At 40.5% G+C, this 23,406-nt stretch overlaps 1 protein-coding gene across 1 annotated transcript in view; it reads right to left on the bottom strand.

The window, feature by feature from the left end:
* LOC115597823 (chloride channel protein C-like) overlaps positions 1-23,406 on the bottom strand; it is a 97,348-nt gene that overhangs the window by 61,365 nt on the left and 12,577 nt on the right. The window contains exons 7-11 of the mRNA XM_030444687.1: positions 20,776-20,970; positions 15,320-15,417; positions 11,767-11,867; positions 8,556-8,727; positions 5,673-5,844 (exon numbers count right to left, since the gene is read on the bottom strand). Coding sequence (XP_030300547.1) covers positions 5,673-5,844; positions 8,556-8,727; positions 11,767-11,867; positions 15,320-15,417; positions 20,776-20,970 — 738 coding nt within the window. The remainder of the gene's footprint in view (positions 1-5,672; positions 5,845-8,555; positions 8,728-11,766; positions 11,868-15,319; positions 15,418-20,775; positions 20,971-23,406) is intronic.

Raw genomic sequence — 23,406 nt, 5'->3', positions numbered from 1 at the left:
TTGGCCACAAGATTTTTCATATGAACAAGAAATTCATGTATATCAAATCAAACTGTTGTCCTGATTGCTAGTACTCCAAAAGCATAATTGGAACTCAGGACGGTTTTCTCTTCACACCTTATCAAACCATGATCTTTACCAAGGAAATGGATGGCATTAGGAGTTCAGAGGGGAAATCCCATTACATCACATTTTATGTGCCAAAACCAATACTTGCTTCTTTCAAGACCGGAAGGACTGATGAAATAGTTTGATATATTGCAAAATATCCTCTTCCCTGTAGTTACTCATGCCATAGGACATGATGCATTGAAGAACAGTCATGGGCCAAAATCCAGTAGCATCCATGTTATGAAGTCCAGACCACAGCAAGACAGTGCCACAGCTCCAGGTTCAACTGCTGCTCCATTTGAGAGGAACATGAAGGAACATGGAAGGCTAGCTTTGTCCTAGCTCTCATTTTGTGTGTTTAATAATTTACCAGAAAAGTAATATGAACTAGGGGGAAACACAGAAAAGCTAACACACTCTCTAAATTTTTAAGAACTAAAAAAAAAGGGAAAGAAAAAAGAAAAACGAAGAAAAGAAGAAAAGCAGCATGTAATAATTACATGACACCAAGTATCACTCAAAAGAGCACAGTATTAATGATTCACAAAGGTGAGCACAGGAAACACACAGAATAACTGGGTACCACCCAAGACCCAAACACTGCTGCTGGGTATTCAGTTCCTGTCTCTCCAGCCCCACAGCAGAGAAAGCTGAAGTGAAAAATAACACAATCCAACTACTCTCAGCATGTTCAAAAGCTCAGTTATATAAACTTTTTCTGGAATTCCATTAGACAAAAAGAAACCCAAGAATTTACACTCATTAACATTTGCATTTCATCCAAGCACAATACCTATTACAATTTTGATGCCCTGTTAATGTACAGTTTATCCATCTTTGCCTGTAGAACAGAGCTGTCATCAATTAGATTAAACCTCACTCAGTAGAAATTTGATTTAAATCAATGAGAATTCCTAGCCCCCTGATGGTCTCTTTAGCAGAAAAACAGACAAGCAATGCCATGAGAAGCCAGGATTGTTTTCACTGTCTGGTCTTCAAGCATAAACTATGCACTTCAAGCATAAACTATCCAACACTTCCACTCAGCAAGGAAAAAGTCATAAATTTTTTAAATTTTTTTTTACTTTTTTCAAACTCATTCTCCCTGCTTGCACCATTACTACTGCAAATGATTCAAAACATAGCATCTTGCATACTACAACCAGTGAGAAATACAGCCCTCTTGTGAAAAACTTGCACTGAATACTAGGCAGATTTTACATCTATTTACAATTGTGTGTTTGTTTTTCTAACATCTTACATCAGCATTCTTCTCTTCATATAGCTTCCCTCTAGTAAATTGGATTGGGTGACTATCTGTGATGCATTCTCACATCACATCTGTGAAACAAGAAGTGTCAGTAATGTCCATGGCAAGTGCCCACTGCTGATGCTCTACTTAAATTTCTTGTGAAAGGACTTAAGCTTCTTGAGTGTCACTCCCTCAGAGAACCAAGAAGGAGAGCCACAGAATTTGCAGCAATACATCCTGCCTATAATTTGAGACAGGCACATTTTGCCTGAATTAGAAGTACTGAAGAAATAGAGGGAAAGGGGAGAGGTTAGGGTTACTGTCTGCTGATAGTTATTTTATTGCACTTATTCAAGGTGACCTGAAACACTGATGTGAAGCCCATCAGAGGTACACATTACAACTGAGGTTTCCAAATTATGCAATAAACATTTGTTTTAAATTCTTAATAGAATGTATGCAACAAAATCAACAAATTTCCTAATTACAGCACAATGACCACTTACAGCAGTCTAATTTATTATCTTCAGTGCTCTGCCAGTGTACCAGGCTTCATGTAGGCAGCTACAAACAAACCTCATCTCTGAGCCTTCAGTCCTGTTTTGAGAATCAAATGAGTTTATGTACAGCTTGTTATTTCTGCAGATGTGGACAGACATCCACAAGCAGCTTTTCATAATGCTCTGAACCTCCATCAGATGGTCATTTTATTTCAGTACCAATATTGTGCCCATTAGCACAAGCCACAGCAGCCACACATCTCTAGCAGGGTACTCAAAGACAAACCATATGTCATTAATCCCCATTTCCCTTTGGTTTACATAAGAACACTGCAATTCCCCAACCCAACTCCTAAGGAATACCCTATTTTCTCATTTAGTGTGCATCTGTCAAAAGTGTGATATTTCAGTGGTTCACACTCAGAGGAGGGAGTTGAGTCTTAACCTTTTCAGACTTAATTGCATTCCCCATATCCATCAGAAGATGTTGCTTGGAGAAATAAATTAGGCCAATAAACTGATATACTGCCCTAGCTCTGTTTGAACAGAACAGGCAAGAAGGGAGAGAGAGAGTCAAGGCTATTTCCATCATGTGTAATTAAAAAAAAGACATGTTAAGGGACAAAGGATCCAAACTGTTGTAAATCAAGATTCCCTCAGCTTGCACATAGGGATATCACCAGTACTGGACAAGAACACTGATCCTAGGCCAGCTCAATGCCATCCTTCCTCCAACCCTTGCAAGACAGTGTAATTGAGAGGTAAAAATATAGAAGGAATGATAAAAATACAGAATGACCCAGAGACAAAACACACTGTAGGAAGATGCTCTGATTCTCTTCCCACATCTAGAGCACCCTGAGGCCAGCAGGCTCAGGACACATGATGCTTACAAAGACGTGGGAGACAGAAGGCTGTGGGAAGGCGAGTCATAAGGCTGGTGGTTGTACTTGCCAAGGAAAATGTCACCAAATAGACTGCTTGCCACAAAGAGCCGAGGATGAGGGTCAAGTGTCAGCATGGGGGGTAGAAAGAGGCAGCCAAGAAACAAGAAGTGGGCAGATGCCTGTGGGGTCTGCCTTGAGAAGAAAAGAAAAAAAAAAAGTCTCACAAACCTGTTCACTACAAGTCCCACATTCATAACTGTTTCCAAATGGAAGGCTGTGTGAAAAGCCAAAGCAAACATTCTCAATTCTTTTTTAACCCATCAGACAATATAGGAAAAATATGTGCATTTTATGGTTTGAGGGCACAACCTTCTAATTATGTTTTTTCATTGTCATGTCCAAGACCTTTTTTCTCCTCAAAAATTAATATTTCCTCAAGCAATGAAGCTATTTATCTTGGACGAACATGAATTGAAACACAATCTGCGTCTGCAGAGAGAGGCACAGAAGAGTTATAACATGACACCTAGGGGAATTCAGAACACATTGCAATACAATCCTCATAATTTTTCGAGTGCCTTTTCAACTGAGTTTCCTACAGTTCTCTGAACAGTCTTCAGCTATTGTTTTGCATGTGCTGTACATTTATGCACAGGGCGGCACTTGGGGAATAAAAAGAACAAGTGCAGGAAATAGGGAAGGCAGGGAGAAACTGAAGCAAATAAAATGTAGGCTTTTTCTCTCTGTTGGACTGAATGAAATGCAGTTCTGTCCCAGAATCACAGAATGGTTTGGATTGGAAGGGACTTTAATGATCATTTCGTTCCAACACCCCTGACTAGACCAGGTTGCTCAAAGAACTATCCAAGCTGGACTTGAACAGCTCCAGCTTCTCTGGCCAACCTATGCCAGTGTCTCTCTACCCTCACACGGAAGAACTTCTTCCCAATACCCAATCAAAATCTAATCCCTTTCAGCTTAAACTGTTCCCTCTCTTCCTATCACTCCATGCCCTTGTCAGAAGTCCCTCCCCAGCTTTCCTGTACCCCCTTCAGGTACTGGAAGGCCACTGTAAGATCTCCCAGGAACCTTCTCTTCTCCAGGCTGGACAACCCCACCTGTCTCAGCCTTACTTCATCGGAGAGGTGCTCCAGCCCTGTGAACCCTTTCATGGCCTCTTCTGGACTGACTCCAACAGCTCCATGTCCTTCTTATACTGGGGAACTGGACACAGTGCTCCAGGTGAGGTCTCATGAGAGTAGAGCAGAGGGAAAGAATCCCCTCCACCAGCCTGATGGCCACACCTCCTTTGATGGGGCCTGGGATAGGGTTGCCTTTCTAGGCCACATGCACACATTGCCAGACCACGTTGAGCTTTTCATCAACCATCACCCCATCCAAGGTCAGCAAGTGCTCTGGCATATAATCACCTGAATTATATCACCTTCCCTGCATTGAAACATGGCCTCACAAGCACAAATCTAAAAAAGACATCAATCAGCTGCTTTTGCCACTAGGGACTTAAATCTGCAGTAAGACCTTAAAGTAATAGTTACAAATAATATTTAAATTAAATGTATTTAGCCACTGCAAGAAAATTCAGGCCTACCTTAGAAAAGACATTACATTCAGGGTTATACCTAGTGTTCAGGCACCAGTTTTTCCCCCTTCAAGTCTTACAGATTTAGTAGCTGGCCAAGAAATCTGTAAGATGCATAATAGCAATAATGGAAGCAAAAATACCAGAGAGCATTTCTATTTAATGAGTAAGTAAGTGCCAAAATACCAAGAGGACACCAAAGGAGGAGTGTTTCCACAATCAATCTCATTATTATTTCACAATAGAGAAGTGTTTATGCACATATACCACCTTTCAAGCTAAAACATAAAAAAATGCTTCCTAGACAATTTACACAACCTGTCACTAAAATGAACCCAATTCTGAGTGAATGCCAATAAACAACTACTTTATCAAACACTGCGCAACAGCGTGCTAGGAGGGTAAAATCCTGGCTTCACCACTCTGGGTGAATTCTGACATCTGCAGAGATGTTAGTGAGATCCTCTAGGGCAAAGCCAGCTGAGCAGCCAAGACAGGGTTTAGTCATGGGTGAGATTTCCACACACAGTAACACTCATAGGACTTGAATGTCCTGCTGTGGAAGGGTGAAAGTTTTCCCCTTGTGACCTCAGCATCACTTCTCTGTTGATTAAGCTGAATTTCAGCTGTGCCTTACAGCTCACCCTCCCCAGGTGTTGCAACAGGGGAGAGCAAAGAACATCCTTTCTAATTGCAAGACTACTATTTGAAAATCCTTTAGCTTTCAGAGGTTTGCCTGGAAAGTATTGTAGCACAGACTCGGAATGTTCTCTTACGAAAGGAGAGCAGAAATAGGAAATGTGTTCCGAGGCATTGAAAAAACTTGAAATCTACAAGGCATAAATCTATCAGAGACCTGGGAACATTCCCTTTACATCGCTTGCCTATACTACTGCAAATCCTTCACTTATTCCATCCAGAAGGCCATATTTAGCCCCAGCATAAGAAAGTACATGGCACAAGACCCTCATCCCCACAGAAGTCAATTCACAAGCCAAGCAGTCTACTATTTTTTTGTCATCCAGAAGAAACAAGAGATAATATATTCTGTTTTCTCGTTTCTAAACCACTGGAGCTACTGTTTCTGTAACAAAAAAACAAGCAAACAAAAAACAGAATTGATACTCACACAAACTTCCACTTCACAAACAAAAGGTCCCAGAAAAAAAAACTCTTCAGACAAGCCAGAAATAGCCAGGCCAATACTTATTTTCTCTGTGGCCCAAAGTGCATGGGCCACCACCTGTGGTTCCTTTAGCTGCAGCAGCAAAAGTTCAACTCATCCTTGGCCCCAGAAATACCTGCAAATTTAAGATACTTACCATTATCACAGTGAGAGAGATGGTTAGCCTTGACACTCCACTGAAAAAGGAGGCAGCTCCAATGGCAGCAAAGAGACCTGGATCAATCCATGCTCCATATTCATTATTTTGAACACCAAAAATGGAAACAAGGATCAAACCCATTATTCTGCCATACAAAGCTCCTGTGTACCTGTATGCAAGAAGAAAAAGAGCACTCTGTTTGCTATTTACAGTGTTTTCTCAAATGCTTCTAATGTTCTGCTATTCTAGATTTTTCAATTATTGTATCAATTCCTTTCCCAAGAAAAGCCATAGCATCCTTCCTTAGGAGCAGTTACTTCATGCAAATCACTAGCACAAAACGACCAGATTTACCATACTTTGAAGAAAAAAAGACTATGAACACATCTTTTTAATCTTCTTCAAAACCAAATGAGTATGAACCTTACAGGACTACAGTCAGAAGTATAGGTCACAGACATCCACACGAGGATACTTCAAATAAAAAGCCTGCACTTCTATAGCTCCAGCCTTACATAATTTCTTGTAAATAAATCTACCTGCACCTCATAAAATGGCAGGCAAAATATTAGAGCCACATAAAAAAATGGGCAAAGTGGAGTAATAGGTACTAACGACCTGCCCAAAGCCAACCAGGAATGAAGCTGTGAAGAGAACTCAGAAGTCCTCAAACCAACCATATGCTACACTGAAAAGGAAAAAACAGAATTTAGCAGAGTTAGGTATAGCAGGAAACTCTACCTCAGTGGGCCTACCTCAGTTTTCCTTCAACTGCTCCTTGTCTTTCAGAATCACAGTCTTAGTCTGTCACCCTCACTGCCCTTAGCCTGGAATTGGAAAGTTTCCACAGAAAGCAAACTCTGAACTGATAATAGAATTTTGAAAGTACCAGGAGAAGGCCAAATTGGTATCTGTGGAGCCAGCTGCTCTCCTGTGTTGAAGAACACAGAGCTCAACTTAACCACAGCTAGGCCAAATGGAGACCAAACAATAACAGATAGATAAATGAAAGAATTTGCTTATTGAGGGAAAAGGCTGTCTTGGTTTTACATTTATTTGCATTCTGTTCTCCAGTAGAGGATTTTGGAGGTATGGCTAAGTAGTTAAATGACAGCAGCCAATCACTTTATTCTATAAAAGCTTGGTCCCATCATTGTTCAGAGAGAAACTTGTACACTTTCCCTAGAAGGTGGGCTCGACCTTCTCCTCTCCAGCAGGGACCCCCTGCTCAAGCGGTTATTCCTCAAGTAGTTGAGAGAAAGGTACACCGGTCCATAGCAGAGCCAAAGAAGGGTAAGAAGTATATAATAATAATAATAATAATATCGTTAGTAATGAAATTACATAATTCTTAGTTATATCATCACATACCTTCACTAATATCTTCATTTGTATCAATAAAGATATTTATATCTTTTTATCTGAATTTTAAAGATTGAAGAAAGTTTTGACTTTTAAGCTTTGGGACTTTAAGACAGCCTTTTAAACATAAGAGAGAAAACTGCAGTCATAATCATTGTTCTAGATCTTGTGTAAGGCCTAGCAATAAGTAAGTTGCTAGCACACAATTAGCCTTTGTGTAACAGTTACATGGGTACTCAATTATTTCCATATTTTCTTATTACAATACCTTACTGTTTTGTTATCCTAATACCTTGTTTTTCTACCCAAATATCCTAACACTCAATATATGCCTTTTCAGGCTAATATTTAAGATCCTTTGCTTCTTACAATAAAATTTGCTTTTGAACATTTACATTTTGTCTGCTATCTTGCCCTGTAAAGGATATTGGGTATATAGCTGCTGGCACAAGACACAGCACTTCATTCCATATGCAAGGAATAAAAAATACAGATGAAAGCATCAGCCAATGAACTGGGTCTGTACAGATATTCACCTTCCAAAAATGGTGAATCGTTATTATTCATACAATAGCCACATATATGATATATACTATCTGATTTGGGGAGCATCATCTTGCACCATTATAAAACATTTTCCTCCTTATGCATGCAACTGATTAATTTTATTGATGATGCCATTCTCGTAGTTCTAGAATGGTTATAAAAATTAGGTTATCGGGTCAGAAACAGAGGAGCTGGCTGACAGGCTCAACTATCAATCCTATTCAGCCACAAGTATGCCACATTTCAGCAAACACTGCATCTTAAAAATTTATTTCAGCAACAGTTTGGGGAGGGTAGGACTTGAATGCTCAAGGGCAGGGCAAAGGCAAAAGATTGGGGGTTAGAACTAGATGATCTTTAAGGTCCCTTCCAACCCACACCACTCTGTGATTCTGTTCTACACACAACTACTTCTTTTTAGAATTTTTTCTCTATCTGAATTGCATTATGCTGGATACCCAACTCCATGACTCCTTGTTTGCTGAACATTAAAACTCTCAATATTATCCTAAGAACTTTGCTCTAGTCTACCACAGCTTTCTAAAAAGTATAACAAAAGACCTAACTGCAGTTTTCTCCAAAGTCTAGGGTGTTGATATTCAAGATTAAGATTCAGGTTATTATGTGCATAAGAAACAGATGAAAAGTCTGGATCTGAACCATATTTCTACAGTTACAGAGATGGAGCCAGCAGCTGAGACTCTTTCTGGGTCCCCAAAGGATTCCAATGATCTGCACTTGGAAAGTACACAGTTTGGCTATATCATCAGCTATTCTCAGATGATTTTTCTTCATTCTTTTTGCAAAATCTCAGGATCTCTTTCCAGAAAAACCATCCTGTTCCACCTATATAACCTCCTCCAAGCAATTGCAGCTTTGCTATTGCCAAGCTTTCAGCTTACAATTCAGATTGTTGCTACTCAACACAGGCCTTTTGTATATGAAGCTCAAACCAAGGTGGGTGAAACTTACAGCATGGGAATAACCAGGCCACTGGCAACAGCAGAACCTGCTGTCCAACAGCTGAGGATGAAATAAAAGGCCAAAGCAGTGCAGAGGGATGTGTATCCAAATTCTTCATGAGTCCCACGTTTAAAAAGATAGGTGATCCCTTCTTTCCCACTTTCAGCTAGAAGTGCAGCAGCTGCAACATAGAAGAGTGGAGAGATACAAAAACATTAAAGAGATACAAAACATTGTATTTGAGACATTAAACATTAAAACATTAAAAGGATCCTTACAAACATACAGTTTTAGCAGTTCTCATTAGCTTAAACCTGACAAAAAGTCAGCAAAGTACATAGGTCAGTTAACTGGAGTTTACAACACAGCTCCAGCATCTGTGGCACTTTCAGGAAAACAAGGTAAATTTCTTCTTTCCAGCCTGGTCTATGAAGTGTTCATCTTGATCTAAACAAGGAGAAATTGCAGCCACTTAAGCTGGAAAGGTAACTGTACAACTTCAGCAGGGCTCCTTCCCCATTCCTTTCAGAGACGATAACTCGGGAACTTTCTGGCATATTTGGCTCCAATATGGGATTTAGTTCTGATATATCCCTCAAAAGGGATATATAAAGGTTTTATATAAAACCTGTGTTATGTTTAAATACACCTGGATATCACCTCAAGTTACACAGTCATAGAATCATAGAGTCACAGAATGGCTCTACAGAAAAATCATCCAGATACAACCACCCTGCATGGGCAGGGACACCTCCCACCAGACCAGGTTGCTCAAGGCCCCATCCAGCCTGGCCTTGAACACTTAACAGGGAGAGGGCAGCCACAGCTTCCTTGGGCAGCCTGTTCCAGCGTCTCACCACCCTGAAATTAAAGTGCTTCTTCCTAACATCTAGCCTAAATCTCCCCACTTCAAGTGTTAAAGCATTTCCCCTTTTCCTCTCACTACACCCCATGTGAAAAGCCCTACCCCAGCTTTCTTGTACGCCCCCTGCAGATAGTGGAAGGTTGCTATAAAGTCACCTCGGAGCCTCCTTTTCTCCAGGCTGAACAACCCCAATTTCTTCATCCTGTCTTATCTTGGGAGGTGGTCCAGTCCTCTGATCATTTTCATGGCTCTCCTCTGGACATGTTCCAGGAGCTATATGTCCTTCTTATGCTGAGCACTGCAGAACTGGACACAGTACTCCAGGTGGGGTCTCACAAGAGCAGAGCAGAGGGGGAGAATCACCTCCTTCAACTGGCTATTTGTGATTCTTTTGATGCAGCCCAGGACCCAGTTGGCTTTTTGAGCTACAGGCACACACTGATGTCTCATGTTGAGCTTCTGGTCCACCACCACCCTCAAGTCCTTCTCAGGGCTGTCTGCAATCCTCCCAACCTGTATTCATGCATGGGATTGCCTCAACCCAGGTGCAGAACCTTGCACTTGGCCTTGCTGAACTTTATGCAGTTTGCATGAGTCCACTTCTTGAGCCTGTCAAGGTCCCTCTCGATGGCATCCCTTCCCTCCAGTGTGTTGACTTTACCACACAGTTGGGTGTTGTCAGCAAACTTGCTGAGGGTGCATTTGATTCCACTGTCTGTGTCACTGACAATGTTAAATGGCACTGGTCCCAGTACTGACCCTTGAGGAACATCACTCATCACACATCTCCACTTGGACACTGAGCCATATTGATCACAACTCTCTGGGTGTGACCATCCAGCCAGTGTCTTATCCAGCAAGTGGCCCATCCATCGAATCCATATCATTCCAGCTTAGAGATCAGAATATTGTGCAGGACAGTGTCAAAAGCTTTGCACAGCTCCAGGCAGATGACATCTGTTGCTTTGCCTTTGTCCACCAAGGCTGTGACCCCATTGTAAAAGGCCACCAAATCAGTCAGGCAGGAGTTGCCCTTAGTGAAGCCGTGTTGGCTGTCACCAATCACCCCTTTGTTATCTGCTTGCCTTAGCAGAGCCTTCAGGAGGATCTGCTCCATGATCTTGCCAGGCACAGAGCTGAGACTGACTGGCCTCTAGTTCCCTGGGTCTTCTTTTTTTCCATTTTTTAAAATGGGGGTTATGGCCTCCTGGCTCTCCAGCCTGCCTTCCTCTTCACTGGGACACACTGGTCCTGGGCATGCAGGAGATGATCCTTGAATATGGACCAGCTTTCCTGGGCTCCTTTCCCATCCAGGTCATTATCTCATTCTACCCTACCAAGCATACCCTTGAACAGACTAAAGTCTGCTCTTTTAAAATCAAGTGCTACCAGTTTACTTCACACTTTTCTCGCTACCCTAAGGATCTTGAATTCTACGGTGTCATGGTCACTGCATCCTAGTCTGCCATTAATTTTTACATCACTCACCAGCCCGTCTCTGTCAGTGAGAACAAGGTCTAGCAAAGATCCTTTTCTGTTTGGTTCCTCTACCATTTGGAAGAGGAAGATGTCATCAACGCACTCAAGGAACTTCCTGGGATGCTGGTGCTCTGCTGTGTTTTTCCTTCAGCAGATGTTGGGAAGTGCAAAGCAGCATCTGTCTAAAGAGGGCTTTATCCACTTGGCCATCCTAGTTGGGTAGCCTGTGGCAGACCCTATCACTTGCCCCTGATTTCCCTTTAATCCTGACCCACAGAGTCTCTGTCAGCTCCACATCCATCCCCAGGAGGAGCTCCATGGACTCCAGCTGGTCACTAATGTAGAGGGTGACACCCCTGCCTTTTTTGCCCTTCCTGTCCTTCCCAAACAATTTATACCCAGCCATTCCCACTCTCCAGTCATAGGAGTAGCCCCACCACACCTTGTTGATAGCAATAACATCATAGCCCTGAAGGCAAGCAGACATGTGCAACTTGTCTATTTCTCAAGCCTTTGGAGTTTGCATAGAGGCATTTGAGATGTGCCCCCTTCAGAACAGCTTTATTGGCAGGGCTTGTATCTGTCTGTACACACACACTCCTCATGGCCTGTAATTCTCTTCTAGGCCCACAGTATCTGTTAAAGGCTCTGTGCTTAGTGTGGTAAAAATTTCTCTTGAGCTGAGCTATCCTACCATCACTATGCCATCCCTAGGCTCATCCCTAGTGGTTCCAGTTTTATCCCCTCCCCCCTTCAAACCTAGTTTAAAGCCCTGTTGATCAGCCCTGCAAACTCCCAGCCAAAAATCCTTTTCCTTCTCCATGATAATTAAAATTTCAATTTGTTCCCAGGTCTCAATCGCTGAGCTCCCCTTACCTTGATTGAAGGTTTGATTAGAATATCTGAGTCCATCTGGACCAATCCATGTGCTCGATGAACAGCTGTATTCTGAAATTTTCCTCTTGAACTCATTTCTGCTTAAATGAAAAAAAAAAAAGAAGCCACCTAAAAAAATCATTAAATGGATGAGTGTAACTTATATTAGTGCCGGTACAGAATGTGCCAGTTAGATAAAAATGTTCCACTGGAAGTCTACTTTCCCTTACAACTCCCAATTTTTTTATTAACTAATAAATCTAGTTTACTAGATCAGACTAATAGTTACTCTACTAAACTAAAAAATCCTATTTGTTAATGTTCATAAACCTTTGTATAAACCTTCTGAAGCTGAAACACGAAATTTCAAAACCAACAATCACATTCCATTGCCTAAAAGTAGTAAATAGGTAAAAAAATCTGACTATAATGCCCATCTTGGCCTTGCCATGCTTGCCCACACATATCATTTTAAGTCTGTAAAACAGAATCAGCAGACTAACAATTTGTCATTCCTGACAAACATCTCTGTGGGTAAGTTGAGCAGCCCAAGCTCACAGGTGAATTTGCAGTCAGGAGGTTTTGCACAGGAGGAAACACTCATGGAGAGCAGGAAGGGCTTAGATGTTTCCTCTTCCACAGCAGTGCAGACCATATCCAAACCACACCTAAAAGATACTTGTCCAACATGTTCTTAAAAGGCTCCTTCAGTAAATACTGGCACTGGTTATTTTAGCATCTTGCAACTTAGACTGCCAGTTAACATGCTGACCACAACCAGCCTGTCTGTACAGCACTGCTATTCCTGGATCTGGAGCAACTGCACAATCCAAGCAGGTACAACCTCCTTCTTCCAGTGTGAAAAGCATCTGGCATATTTTCAATGTTGCCACAACCTAAACAGTAAAAATATGAACTCTGCTTCTAGAACAAAGAGCAGGAGATCTTTGTGGTATTTGACCCACCAGATCCCTGCTCAGAATTACACAATCTAGTGTGAGAAAATTTCTTCCAGACCCCAGACTGGCAGCCAAAGGAACACAAGATACTTTCCGATTTTGTGTTTGTTTTTTACATTAACCCCACCACTCAAACAATAATATATTCCAAATTCATAATGGTCAGTAATAATAATAAAAAAAACTTATTTAGTCCATCCTGTTTTAGAAATCATACAACTGTGTAACCTGCTTATAGCCAAACCTTAAGTTTTATGCAAACGCCTTTCCTTACAGTAAAGGACTGCACACACAAAAGCCAGCACATCTGAGAGGTAATTTGATGCTTGCAGCAATGCCAAAATTACAGAGAGCAACAACAGAAGAAAGGTTTTTTACAATTAAAATGCATGGTTGAGCAAGAAGAACGAAGCAAAAAGATGTAGCACTTTTTTACACACAAGGTTTTGTACCACTAACTCTTTCCATTTGAAATCAGCATATTTAGCAGGGGCAGATTTCTCTCTGGTGTGAAAGGGAGAACTGCACTGCCTCATGACACGCTGCAGGAATATACATGCTGCACTGAGACCTACTCATGGAAGAAGCCCATTGCTTCTTTGCCTTCTTCTCCTGCCTCCCCATGACCTCCTGTTCTCCCTCCTAGGATTATCAAGGCCAGTTGGAAGTGCTAAGAAAAATGCTACTGGAAGCACTGTTCCAATATAAGTTTATGGGGATAAGCTCTGCTAGAAGGAAGCATAGTCCTACTGGCATAACCACACACAGCCTCAACTGGAACTGCAGCTCTTGTACTGTCATGGTTTAAGAGAAAAAACATACATTTCACTGAGTTGGATCAGTATGAAAAACAATACTAAGAATTTTACAGTTTTTCCTGCTACGTGGTTCTTACTGAATACCTTTAAGTGGCGAGGGTACCTGCTAGTAACTTGCTGAATCTTCAAAGGCTACTGATATTTACCTGCCTCTGGAGATTATTCTGAGATAAGCTGACTCTAAATGATGCTAATTAAAATCTCACAACTGCAGTCAATTCCCTTTTTAAATTTCTAAGAATGAGAGAACAGTGAAGAAGCTTCTTTTCCATGTTTACTCTTTCTTTTACCTTACTACAACCTCACCAGAGACCTCATCATTACCTCCAGCATATGCATGGCCTTGCAAAGTTCATTACAATTTGGTGCTTAATTCCCTTCAGATCTATCGATTTTCAGCAGGATGTTCTCTTTATAACTTGTAGCCACACCAAATGAAAAACTGGCATGGAGACCATTTAGTCTCTAGGTTGGATCAGCCTGACAATTTTTGATCCACAGACAGACAAAAAGCCCCATGAAATTATCGTGGTTTCAGATGTTTTTCCTTCAGAGCAAAAATAGTTTTGTTTTGAAAAATAACATTTTGCAAGCATTTAGTCCTTAAAATAAAAAAGGATGTCGGAGTGAGGAAAAAGGTTTTTTCTGTAGCAATCCAAATAGCTGCAGTTACTAAGTCCTGTTACTAAGTACATGACAAAGTTTGCTTTTACAAAAATATGTAAATATATACTGTAGCAAAAAATACAGAACCAGGTACTACAAGTCAAATGACAGTCTGGAATTGGTGGTAAGAATGGGAAAGTATGTCTGCTCTCTCTCTCTCTTTATATTTATATATATATATGCGTATATATATATATATATATAAGCTGTTCAGAGTCCAGTCCCAAGTGTCAAGTTATTCAATATTTACAGTTTGTATTATACAATTTATATGACATTGCCCAGTTGGAAGGAGGAATTCATAAATTTTACATGTGTATGAATGCCTAAAACTACAAGTTGGTAGCAACCATTTGCAATGACCATTAAACCAAGCTGTCATTTAACCTAATCTGAACAATTATTGTTCTACTTCCTCTGGATTCCTCACAGGTATTTCTCAAGAAGGATACTGAGGACTGAGAAAACAGCATCAAATTCAAGGATTTCTTCAGCATCACCCATAAACTCCCTAGCCATTCAGCCACATATTCTCTGCCTGTTTATTAACATAATATTTGTCAGTTTAAGTCCCTAGATTACAGTTTGTGTTTGAGTGGCATTCACCTCAGACGTGTTACCTGCTGTTGTTCTTATTTAGCTGACTGATCAAATCATGTTACTCCACCAACAGCAGCAAACTGAGGTTGAGGACAGTCCATTTTCTTCAGGCTTATATATCTATAGAGAAGGGCCATACACTTTTTAAAGAAAAGTTAGAATTCTAAATCAAATAAGTGCTTGAGTGATACATAACAGCCATGTTTCAGGTTCTTTTTTTCCCTCTTTTTCCTTTCCTTTTCCTTTCCTTTTCCTTTCCTTTTCCTTCCTCCTTTTTTCTTTAATTTGACATGATGGCAAATGCCTCTCACTGTAAAAGTTCAAATGTGATTAAATTTTAGCAACTAAAAGATTAAGCATAATTCTTGTCTCTACATGAATTAATTTTAAGCATTCATCTCTGATGCACCTTTGAATTTTTTCATCCTGAATCCTTGAAAAAACTGACTGGGATAAAATGTTCAGAATTGCATTTACATAAATAAGCTGCTGATGACTCTCCCCACTTACGTTTCAGAGTTGTTTCTCAGTTGGTAGTTTTGCCCACTCATGACTGGAGTGCAAGGAAAGAAATATGGTATGTATACAGTAACAGTCGTCGTACATACCTGCAGGCATTAAAATAAGTAAATAGGTTATTGTGAGATGTAGAAAGAGATAAAACATGAAGAAAAGTGTCTAAAATCACTAGTGCCAGCAGTTACCACATGGGAACTGTCCTTTTGTCTCACTCATGCATCCCAGAATCATAGAATCAAAGAATCATAGAATTGGCTGGGTTGGAAGGGACCTCAGAGATCATCAAGTCCAACCCTTGATCAACTACTGCTGCAGTTACCAGACCATGGCACTGAGTGCCACATCCAGTCTCTTTTTAAATGTCTCCAGGGACAGAGAATCCACTACTCCCCGGGGCAGCCCATTCCAGTGTCTGATCACCCTCTCCGTAAAGAAATTCTTTCTAATGTCCAACCTAAACCTCCCCTGGCACAACTTAAGACCGTGCCCTCTTGTCTTGCTGAGAGTTGCCTGGGAAAAGAGCCCAACCCCCCCCTGGCTACACCCTCCTTTCAGGGAGTTGTAGAGAGTGATGAGGTCTCCCCTGAGCCTCCTCTTCTCCAGGCTGAACAGCCCCAGCTCCCTCAGCCTCTCCTCATAGGGTCTGTGCTTGAGTCCTTTCACCAGCCTGGTTGCCCTCCTTTGGACCTGCTCCAGGACCTCAATATCCTTCCTGAACTGAGGGGCCCAGAACTGGACACAGTACTCAAGGTGTGGCCTCACCAGCACTGAGTACAGGGGCAGAAGATCAACATTTGCCCCAGTGAGGCCCCACATTCATCCCATCTAAACTCAAGGACTGACTGCTGCAGCCAAGCTACCAACCTCCAACTCTGCAGGCACCAGAGAGCCACTGCTGCCTTCCAAGAAAGAGATTTGCAGCATGTGGGATGCTCTGCACGTGCCCAGCCTCCCCAAAACGTGCCAGGTACAACCAGAGCTCCTTGCAGGCTACCAGCCAGCAACAGCAACTTGTACAGAGCAAGGGCTCAGGATCTGTGTCTTTCATTAATGAGTCAGTATTTTGGCTGTTACTTAAAATCATGCTGTTACTTTAAAATCAAAAAAGATCCACTGCCTGATTTATGCAAATTTGAAGTCCCTGGCCAGTATGAGAAGATAAAGACTTGCTTCTAACTTGTAAATTTATCACTTTACTTCCCTTTTAAGGAGGATGCTGTGAAGGGACTAGAATTCAGGTAATCAACAGAAAGAAGTTCCTAGACATCCTAGCAATACTATACAGCTATAATGTCTAAAGCAGATTACATTCTATACAGTAGAGACAGTCATATTGTAAATTCAAATGGATGAAGCAACTTTATCAGGTCCTTCTACTAGTATTCTATATTTTTATTTTAAAGTGAAACCAAAAATGTTTGAAATAGAGCTCAACATTTGGTGTTTTCACTGGCTGCTTTGCATTTGCTAAAAGCAAAGGAAGTTTTTACATGAGATGACTGTATTTCAGTTATGCATATTTTTCAAGATAACACAATTCAATATAACATAGTTATATTTCATTGAAAACTAACATTAAGCTCTGTATCTTAGTTGAGATCAATTTACATTTCCAAATAAATGAAGATACACAAAAAAATATATTTAGAAAATATTTCAATAAGCATATGGAGTGAAATTATTGGAACATACAGTAATAATAATAATAATAATTTCCAAGGACAAAGTTTCATGCACTCCATGGGTTACTGTAAAACAGCTCAGGTAGCACATTTATAGAAACCCTCATGGTGAGATTCAGCTGTGTGCAGTTTTTGTGTGCCATTTTTCAGACAATCATATCTCAAGCCTTTGTTTCCTTGTATCTCAAAGATTATAAGCTTATGGGCAGAGCACATCTACAGGAGACAAAACTGGGGGTAGTTTGGTCTTCACAAAGCTTAGGTCAGGTTTGGTTTCTGAAAACTTAGCTCTGGTACAGTTCAAACCCAGGTCAAGTTTTTGCCAAAGCCCCAAAGTCCAAAGGGAGCTAGGACAGTGAGCCTGGAGGCAGTGGCTACATGCTTAAAGCCATAGCCTATCTTCACAGATAGAAAAAAAAAAAATAATACTTCCAAGTAATCTTTGAAAGCTTTGACAGTTTAATATATAAGTATATATGCATAGACCCTTAAATTGTTCACCCTGCCCATGGAAACACTGAGCTTTTGGGACAAAAGCATTAGTCAATAGGATTAAAAAAAGAAAATAAAATTTAAAAAAAAAAAATAGAAAAAGAAAGATAGCTCTGCCAGATTCTTGGCAAAATGTTATCTACACTGTGATTTCCTCACAGAGAGAAAGGTGATGAATTCAAGAGAAACAAGTACAGGCCAAGGGCCAGAAGGGCAGTGAGGAAGATGGTTTTGCTTAATCTATGGGTTGAAGATTAGATACTCAATTCCAGTCAAAGGAATGGTACTTTAGGTTATGCTGTGGGTGTGGAAGATATCATGATGGGTTCTTTCCAAGTTTAAATGCAGACTGGTTTATACAAGATTATTTTTGGTCAAAGTCACTGTGACACAGTTTCTTACAGTTCCCTGACTATGTCACTTTATATTAAAAATAAAAATACAAAGGAATTGTATGGCTCTCTCTCAGATCAAACAGTTTCTTCTCTGCCACTTTTTTTTTTTTCCCAACTTATAATAAAATAAGGGCTGTGACCTGAGCAGGATCTTCTAGAGGTAATAAAAAGGAAAAGAAGTCTGAATAGCAGTTCATAATACAAAATTAAGAAAAAAACCTAAAACAAACAAAAAAACCCAAAACAAAAAACCACACACATAAAAAAAATATATATATATATATATATATATAAACAGAAAAGCTCTTTTAAGCACTGAAGCCCTGCAAAGCACATGCTGTTCTCTCAGTTTCAGGAGTGATCTGGCAAGGTGCTATCCTCTCCATGAACTTTTGCAGTCACTAAGGCACAGCTCCTAACCAACCTAAAATTACTCTTAGGAGGCATTTTCTTTATGTCTGACACTAAATTTCTGATAGCCAGTCTTAAGTTTAATCCTACATGATTTTCTAATATACTGGATTTTGCTGGCTTATGTTGTGGGTCGTGTTGTTTTGTTATGGTTTGTTTTGTTTCCAAAAAGTAATAAGGAATTGTGTGGGTTTTCTGTGATTAAGTAGTTTATGCAAGGTTTTTGTGATGTACTATGAGGAAGCCAAACTTTTCCCAATAGTAGGGGAAGTGGCTGTCAAACACAGAGCTCTGGCTCCAAATTGTTAGAATAATAATTGCTACAAACCTGACCCCTCACAAACAGACAGGTCTGAAAGCCATGGAGTTTACACAGGAGTCACACATGGGACACTACTGCTCATCCTGCTGGTTTGAAAACTGGATTTTCTGACAAAAATATCTCCTTGCAGTGTTCCCCCAGCACCAAGTTCCTAATTCTTTGCAAGAGCAAATCTGTAGCACAACAGAAGGCTCGTCAGTGGAAAGACGCGAAAGCTGAGAAACCCTATTTTACCTACCTACCTACCTACCTACCTACCTACCTACCTACCTACCTACCTACCTACCTACCTACCTACCATACCCACTCCTTCAGATGTGGAAGAAAAAAGCTTCAAGTGAGATTCCTCCAGGTGCCTCCCTTCGGCGAGATTCTGAACAGACAGGGCTGCAACCCGAGACGCCGAGGTCCTGCCGCTAAGCGGAGCTAAAACCCAATTGTCACCGATGGCATGGACCTGCTCCAGCACAACCCAACCACTGGGATCCCTCCTCCTCCTTCTCCTGCCGGAGGAGGGCAGATTTCACCCCTGCTGTGCCAATAGAGAACCCAACAAGCAGGATGCTGCTCCAGGCAGCGGGACTTAGCAAAGGAGAGGGAGATGGACATGCTCAGCTTTCCAGGACCAAAAGAAATGCACTCACCCTATGAAGAGAAAAAATACTGCATCCTATGGGAGAGGTGCACATCCCTGTACTAACCCGTGGAGAGCATGCAGAGATCTGAACAGCCTATGGATATTCACACTTTTAGCTCCGAAAGTTTCCCTTCTCACACTTAAAATATTAATTATTTTCTTCCCAGTGTCATCCAGGTCGCTGATGCAAGCCAAGGTGACTGCTTTTCCCTGAAACATCAGTCCTTTTGTTGACTTGGAGGCTGCTGAAGGGAAGTCTGGCTTGATGGGAAGAAAGCATCTATATAGCCAACCCACTGGTCTACAATTGAGCAACATTCCCTCCAGAAGGGAGGGAAGAGAAAGTATACAATAGTATATATAAGAATATATATAGCAGACATAAAATATACTGGCAAGTCAGCCTAAGAGAGGATAGAAGAAAAGGGCATTGATGTTCTTAAGGAAAAGTCACCTTGACACTTTAAAAGGTTTGAAAACACCTCAAAAAAACTTCTTCAAAAGCAAAGGGAAAAGGGAAAAATATGACAAGCAGATAGTCACTGGAGAAATTTGCAGAAAAATCCAAATTAGCACTATTTATTAAAAGTGCAGTAGAAAAGCTCTGAAGGTTTCCTTCTTTCCCATTTAACAACATATTTAGGTTAAAACCAAATGAAAAAATAGAAAACTATGAAAAGATTCAAACTTTTGGATCCTTTTGTCTTTAGCCTTTTCCTTCCAATGGCATGACCCTCCCCAAAGCCAGACCATGCCAAATGGAAACTCCAAAGCTTATCATATCTTATCAGGAGAACTGAGGCTCCAGGCTGACCTCCCATCAGTAACAACTGGGGATAACTGACTCCAGATACATAGGAAGGTCCAGAAAGTTTTCTGTAGCTATCCATAACTTTTCAATTATTCTTCATGTATCTGCTCTTCTTACAGCAGGCAGAGATCTCCTTTTTTGCCCTGAAGCAAAAGTACATATGGTTATGGTAAAAGTCTCCTCGTTGTTCTTTCCACTGCACCAGATGCAACCAGGGGAAGAGGTCTGGAGGATGATGTCCACCTGGTTTTGCTGCATGCAGGGCATGGGGGCAAATTCTGTGGGGTAATAAGAGGCCAAATCACTAGCAAGGAAAAAAAAATCACAAAATTGATGAAACCTACTTGTGACAGCCCTCCATAGGTTGCAAAGAACCCAGCATATCAGGTACATGTCCCCATGTTGATGTAGTATCATCAAAGTAGAGCAGAAGTGGGAGAACAACTCTACAGGTAAATAGAATTTAACAACTAAACAAAAAAAAACCAAAACAAAACATGTCTTCTCCATTCTGATATAGCCACCAACATTAAGTATCTATAAATACTTTGGAAACTCATATGTTTGCTGTACTCTTTTGTACATCAGATCAAGTAGCAGCAGGTCAGATTGACCCTTCTATCCAGCCAATTTATGAGCTTCCTTCATTAGCCACTGTAACCTTTATATTATCAGGAGACTTGTATTATTTACTTACAAGGATGAACACAGTTTCCAACAGCTTGCTTGTTTTTCTAAGGGGTGATTTTGGAATCGAATTGGAGACCTGCATACGTAATTTATTAATCTTTATATTTAAGGAAACAAAGAGAGCTCCCAGAAGACCTCCAAGCATTCCAAGGAGGATGGTTGGAATGAAGGCCAAGATGTTCATGTCCAGCAAGTTTTTAACCTGAGTGAAAGAAAGGACAAAAAATATTCTAAGCATCCTGCATGAAATATTGCACTGTATTTTACAAAACTTCATATCACAAAATAATTTCCATACATGAGATAAATCTTCCCTTGCAGGTTAGGGAGCTCAGCTAATAAATTCAAAGCTGATCTCACAAGAGGTGGTGCACTCTTCCCATACACCTCACAGCCAGCACAGAGACACTGATGTAACTCATAGCAGAAACCTCTATGATGCACTGCAGTTACCACAGGCACTCAGGTTTACATCCAAGTAACATGACATATGGGCCTTTATGAACACTTCTAAAGACTCCACTGAACCAGAGCTTTGATCATTGTGTGTCTGTAACTACATCATAATTTGGGAAAGTTCATTTATTATGTGTCAATCTACATCCACGTCCACTGAGATCATTGAGAAGTAAATTTATTTAAGTAAAACTGTGAAAGCTGATGCTGATCTGGAACAGCTCACAGAACAACAAATCACAAATGCAGAATATAATCTGGCATCTGGAATTGTAATTGAGTTTTCTGCTTGATTCCTCAACAGGCAGAAAGGATGAGAGAAATACCACGTTTTAATTTTATCTTCCAAACAACAAAAAGGGGACAATGGATTAATAGTAATCTATTAAAAGCTCTGAGGACATTATTACCTTAGCCCAGGCTTAGACTTACACACCTTTTTGTCAATATTACAATCTGAGTAAGAGACTAAGAATAGAATAAGAGATCACAAAATGCTCAAAAACTACCTGGCAAGGAGCAGTAAGGGCACATGTCAAGGGTTACCTGCAAAGAAACCTACAGGCATAACCTTGGGAATAGTGTATAGGGACATGGATAGCCTTCCTTAAACTGCTTGAGCAAGTGCACAGGCCCTCTTACTGTTCAAAATCCTTATATTCCTCCTCCTCCTCTTTTCATTCCTTAACTTTGTTCTTATTCTTGCTACAACTATTCTAGACTTCAGCCAATCCATCAGGTGGGTGTACTAAACACTGGTATTTCTTGAGAGAAAGAATGCCAGGGTCAAAATCCGTCCACGCTTGAAGAGTTGGTCCACAGGCTGCTGCTGACTGAGGACACAGGTCTGGAAGAGGGAGAATCCCAGCAGCCATTCCCAGGCACAAGAAGCCCAACAGCTGGAGGTAGGGTCCCCTCTAGGGACCCCTAAGGTGTATCATGCCTTTTAATTAGGACTGCAACAATCACATATACAGGCACTTTATGTACTAAGCAAAACTTTAATAACACTATTTTACCAATAGCTGCAACAAAGCCCATCCTTTCCCAGAGGATTGTAAAAGAGATAATGTTTAAGACATTGAAATTCAGAGAGAAGAAGCTTGATTTGAAGTAGAAACAGTCTGGTTTATTTATGGCAGGTTCCAAATACCTTGCATTATATTCTACTTAATTCCAGTCCTGCATTAAAACTAAAAAAAATATATACATGGTTTTATTATTTTCTCTCTCTGCTTTCATTTTTCCTAAGGGAAAAACATAATGAGATTATTACTTTAAAGTAATATTTACACTACATGTGTGTGGCAGTGAAAGCAAAGTCAGTCAGGTGCTCCCTGGGCTGGAAATGAAAGGTGTATTAGTTTTTGTTGTAGTATCACCCACAAGTTTTCACCAGTTAGCAAGAAAAATCTGTTACCTACAGAACAAGTTTCACCTTTACAAATAATCCAATGGGCTATGTAAAAATAAAGTGAACTTTCTTGAAAAGCTGAAGCTCTGGAATACAATAAGTTCCCCTTGTAACATTATGCCGGGCAGAATGAAACTAAGGGAAATCAAAGAGTTTTCTTGAGAAACATAACCTTGAGAAACATCTTTCAACTCAGAGTTTACCCACTGTACACTGTGTTTATTAATGCCACAAAATATGAAAGAAGCAAAAATTCCCTTGAGCCTCTGTTCATTGAAGTGAAAATATTTCTGGCTATCTGTACCAAATTAAGAGCCAAAAAAACTATGGAATGCTCTCAGACATCACGCTGTTAATAATTTTAGCTAACTTTGGGGGTTTTAGCATGTAGCCTCACCTTTCTGCCACAATTTTTTATCTTCTTGGTTGTGTCACTGCAATTGTTTGGGGTTGGTCCACAAAAAAAATTGGGTTGAAAACCAGTATCTTCCTCACTTGCTACAATAAATTTTGGTAAGGCAAACATACCCCAAATACTTTTGCACAGCATATGGAAAATCATTATATTGGGTAACATGCAGACAAAAAATGTTGCCCATTTTACCTAGCAAGATATGCCTACATGTGGAAAATATCACCATCTCTGGTTTCTGCATCACTAAAGATGAAGAATTCAGAGATCAATGAAAGTGATTAGGGAATTACCTCAGGAAAACTACTTTTAGTAGCAAAAAAGTGGATTTGGATTAAAAAAAGAAGGGTTTCATT

The sequence above is a fragment of the Calypte anna genome, chromosome 2 (genome assembly GCF_003957555.1).
Source record: "Calypte anna isolate BGI_N300 chromosome 2, bCalAnn1_v1.p, whole genome shotgun sequence".
NCBI lineage: Eukaryota > Metazoa > Chordata > Aves > Apodiformes > Trochilidae > Calypte > Calypte anna.
Note: the sequence above shows the minus strand (reverse complement) of the source record. Positions and strands in the feature narration are given on the sequence as shown.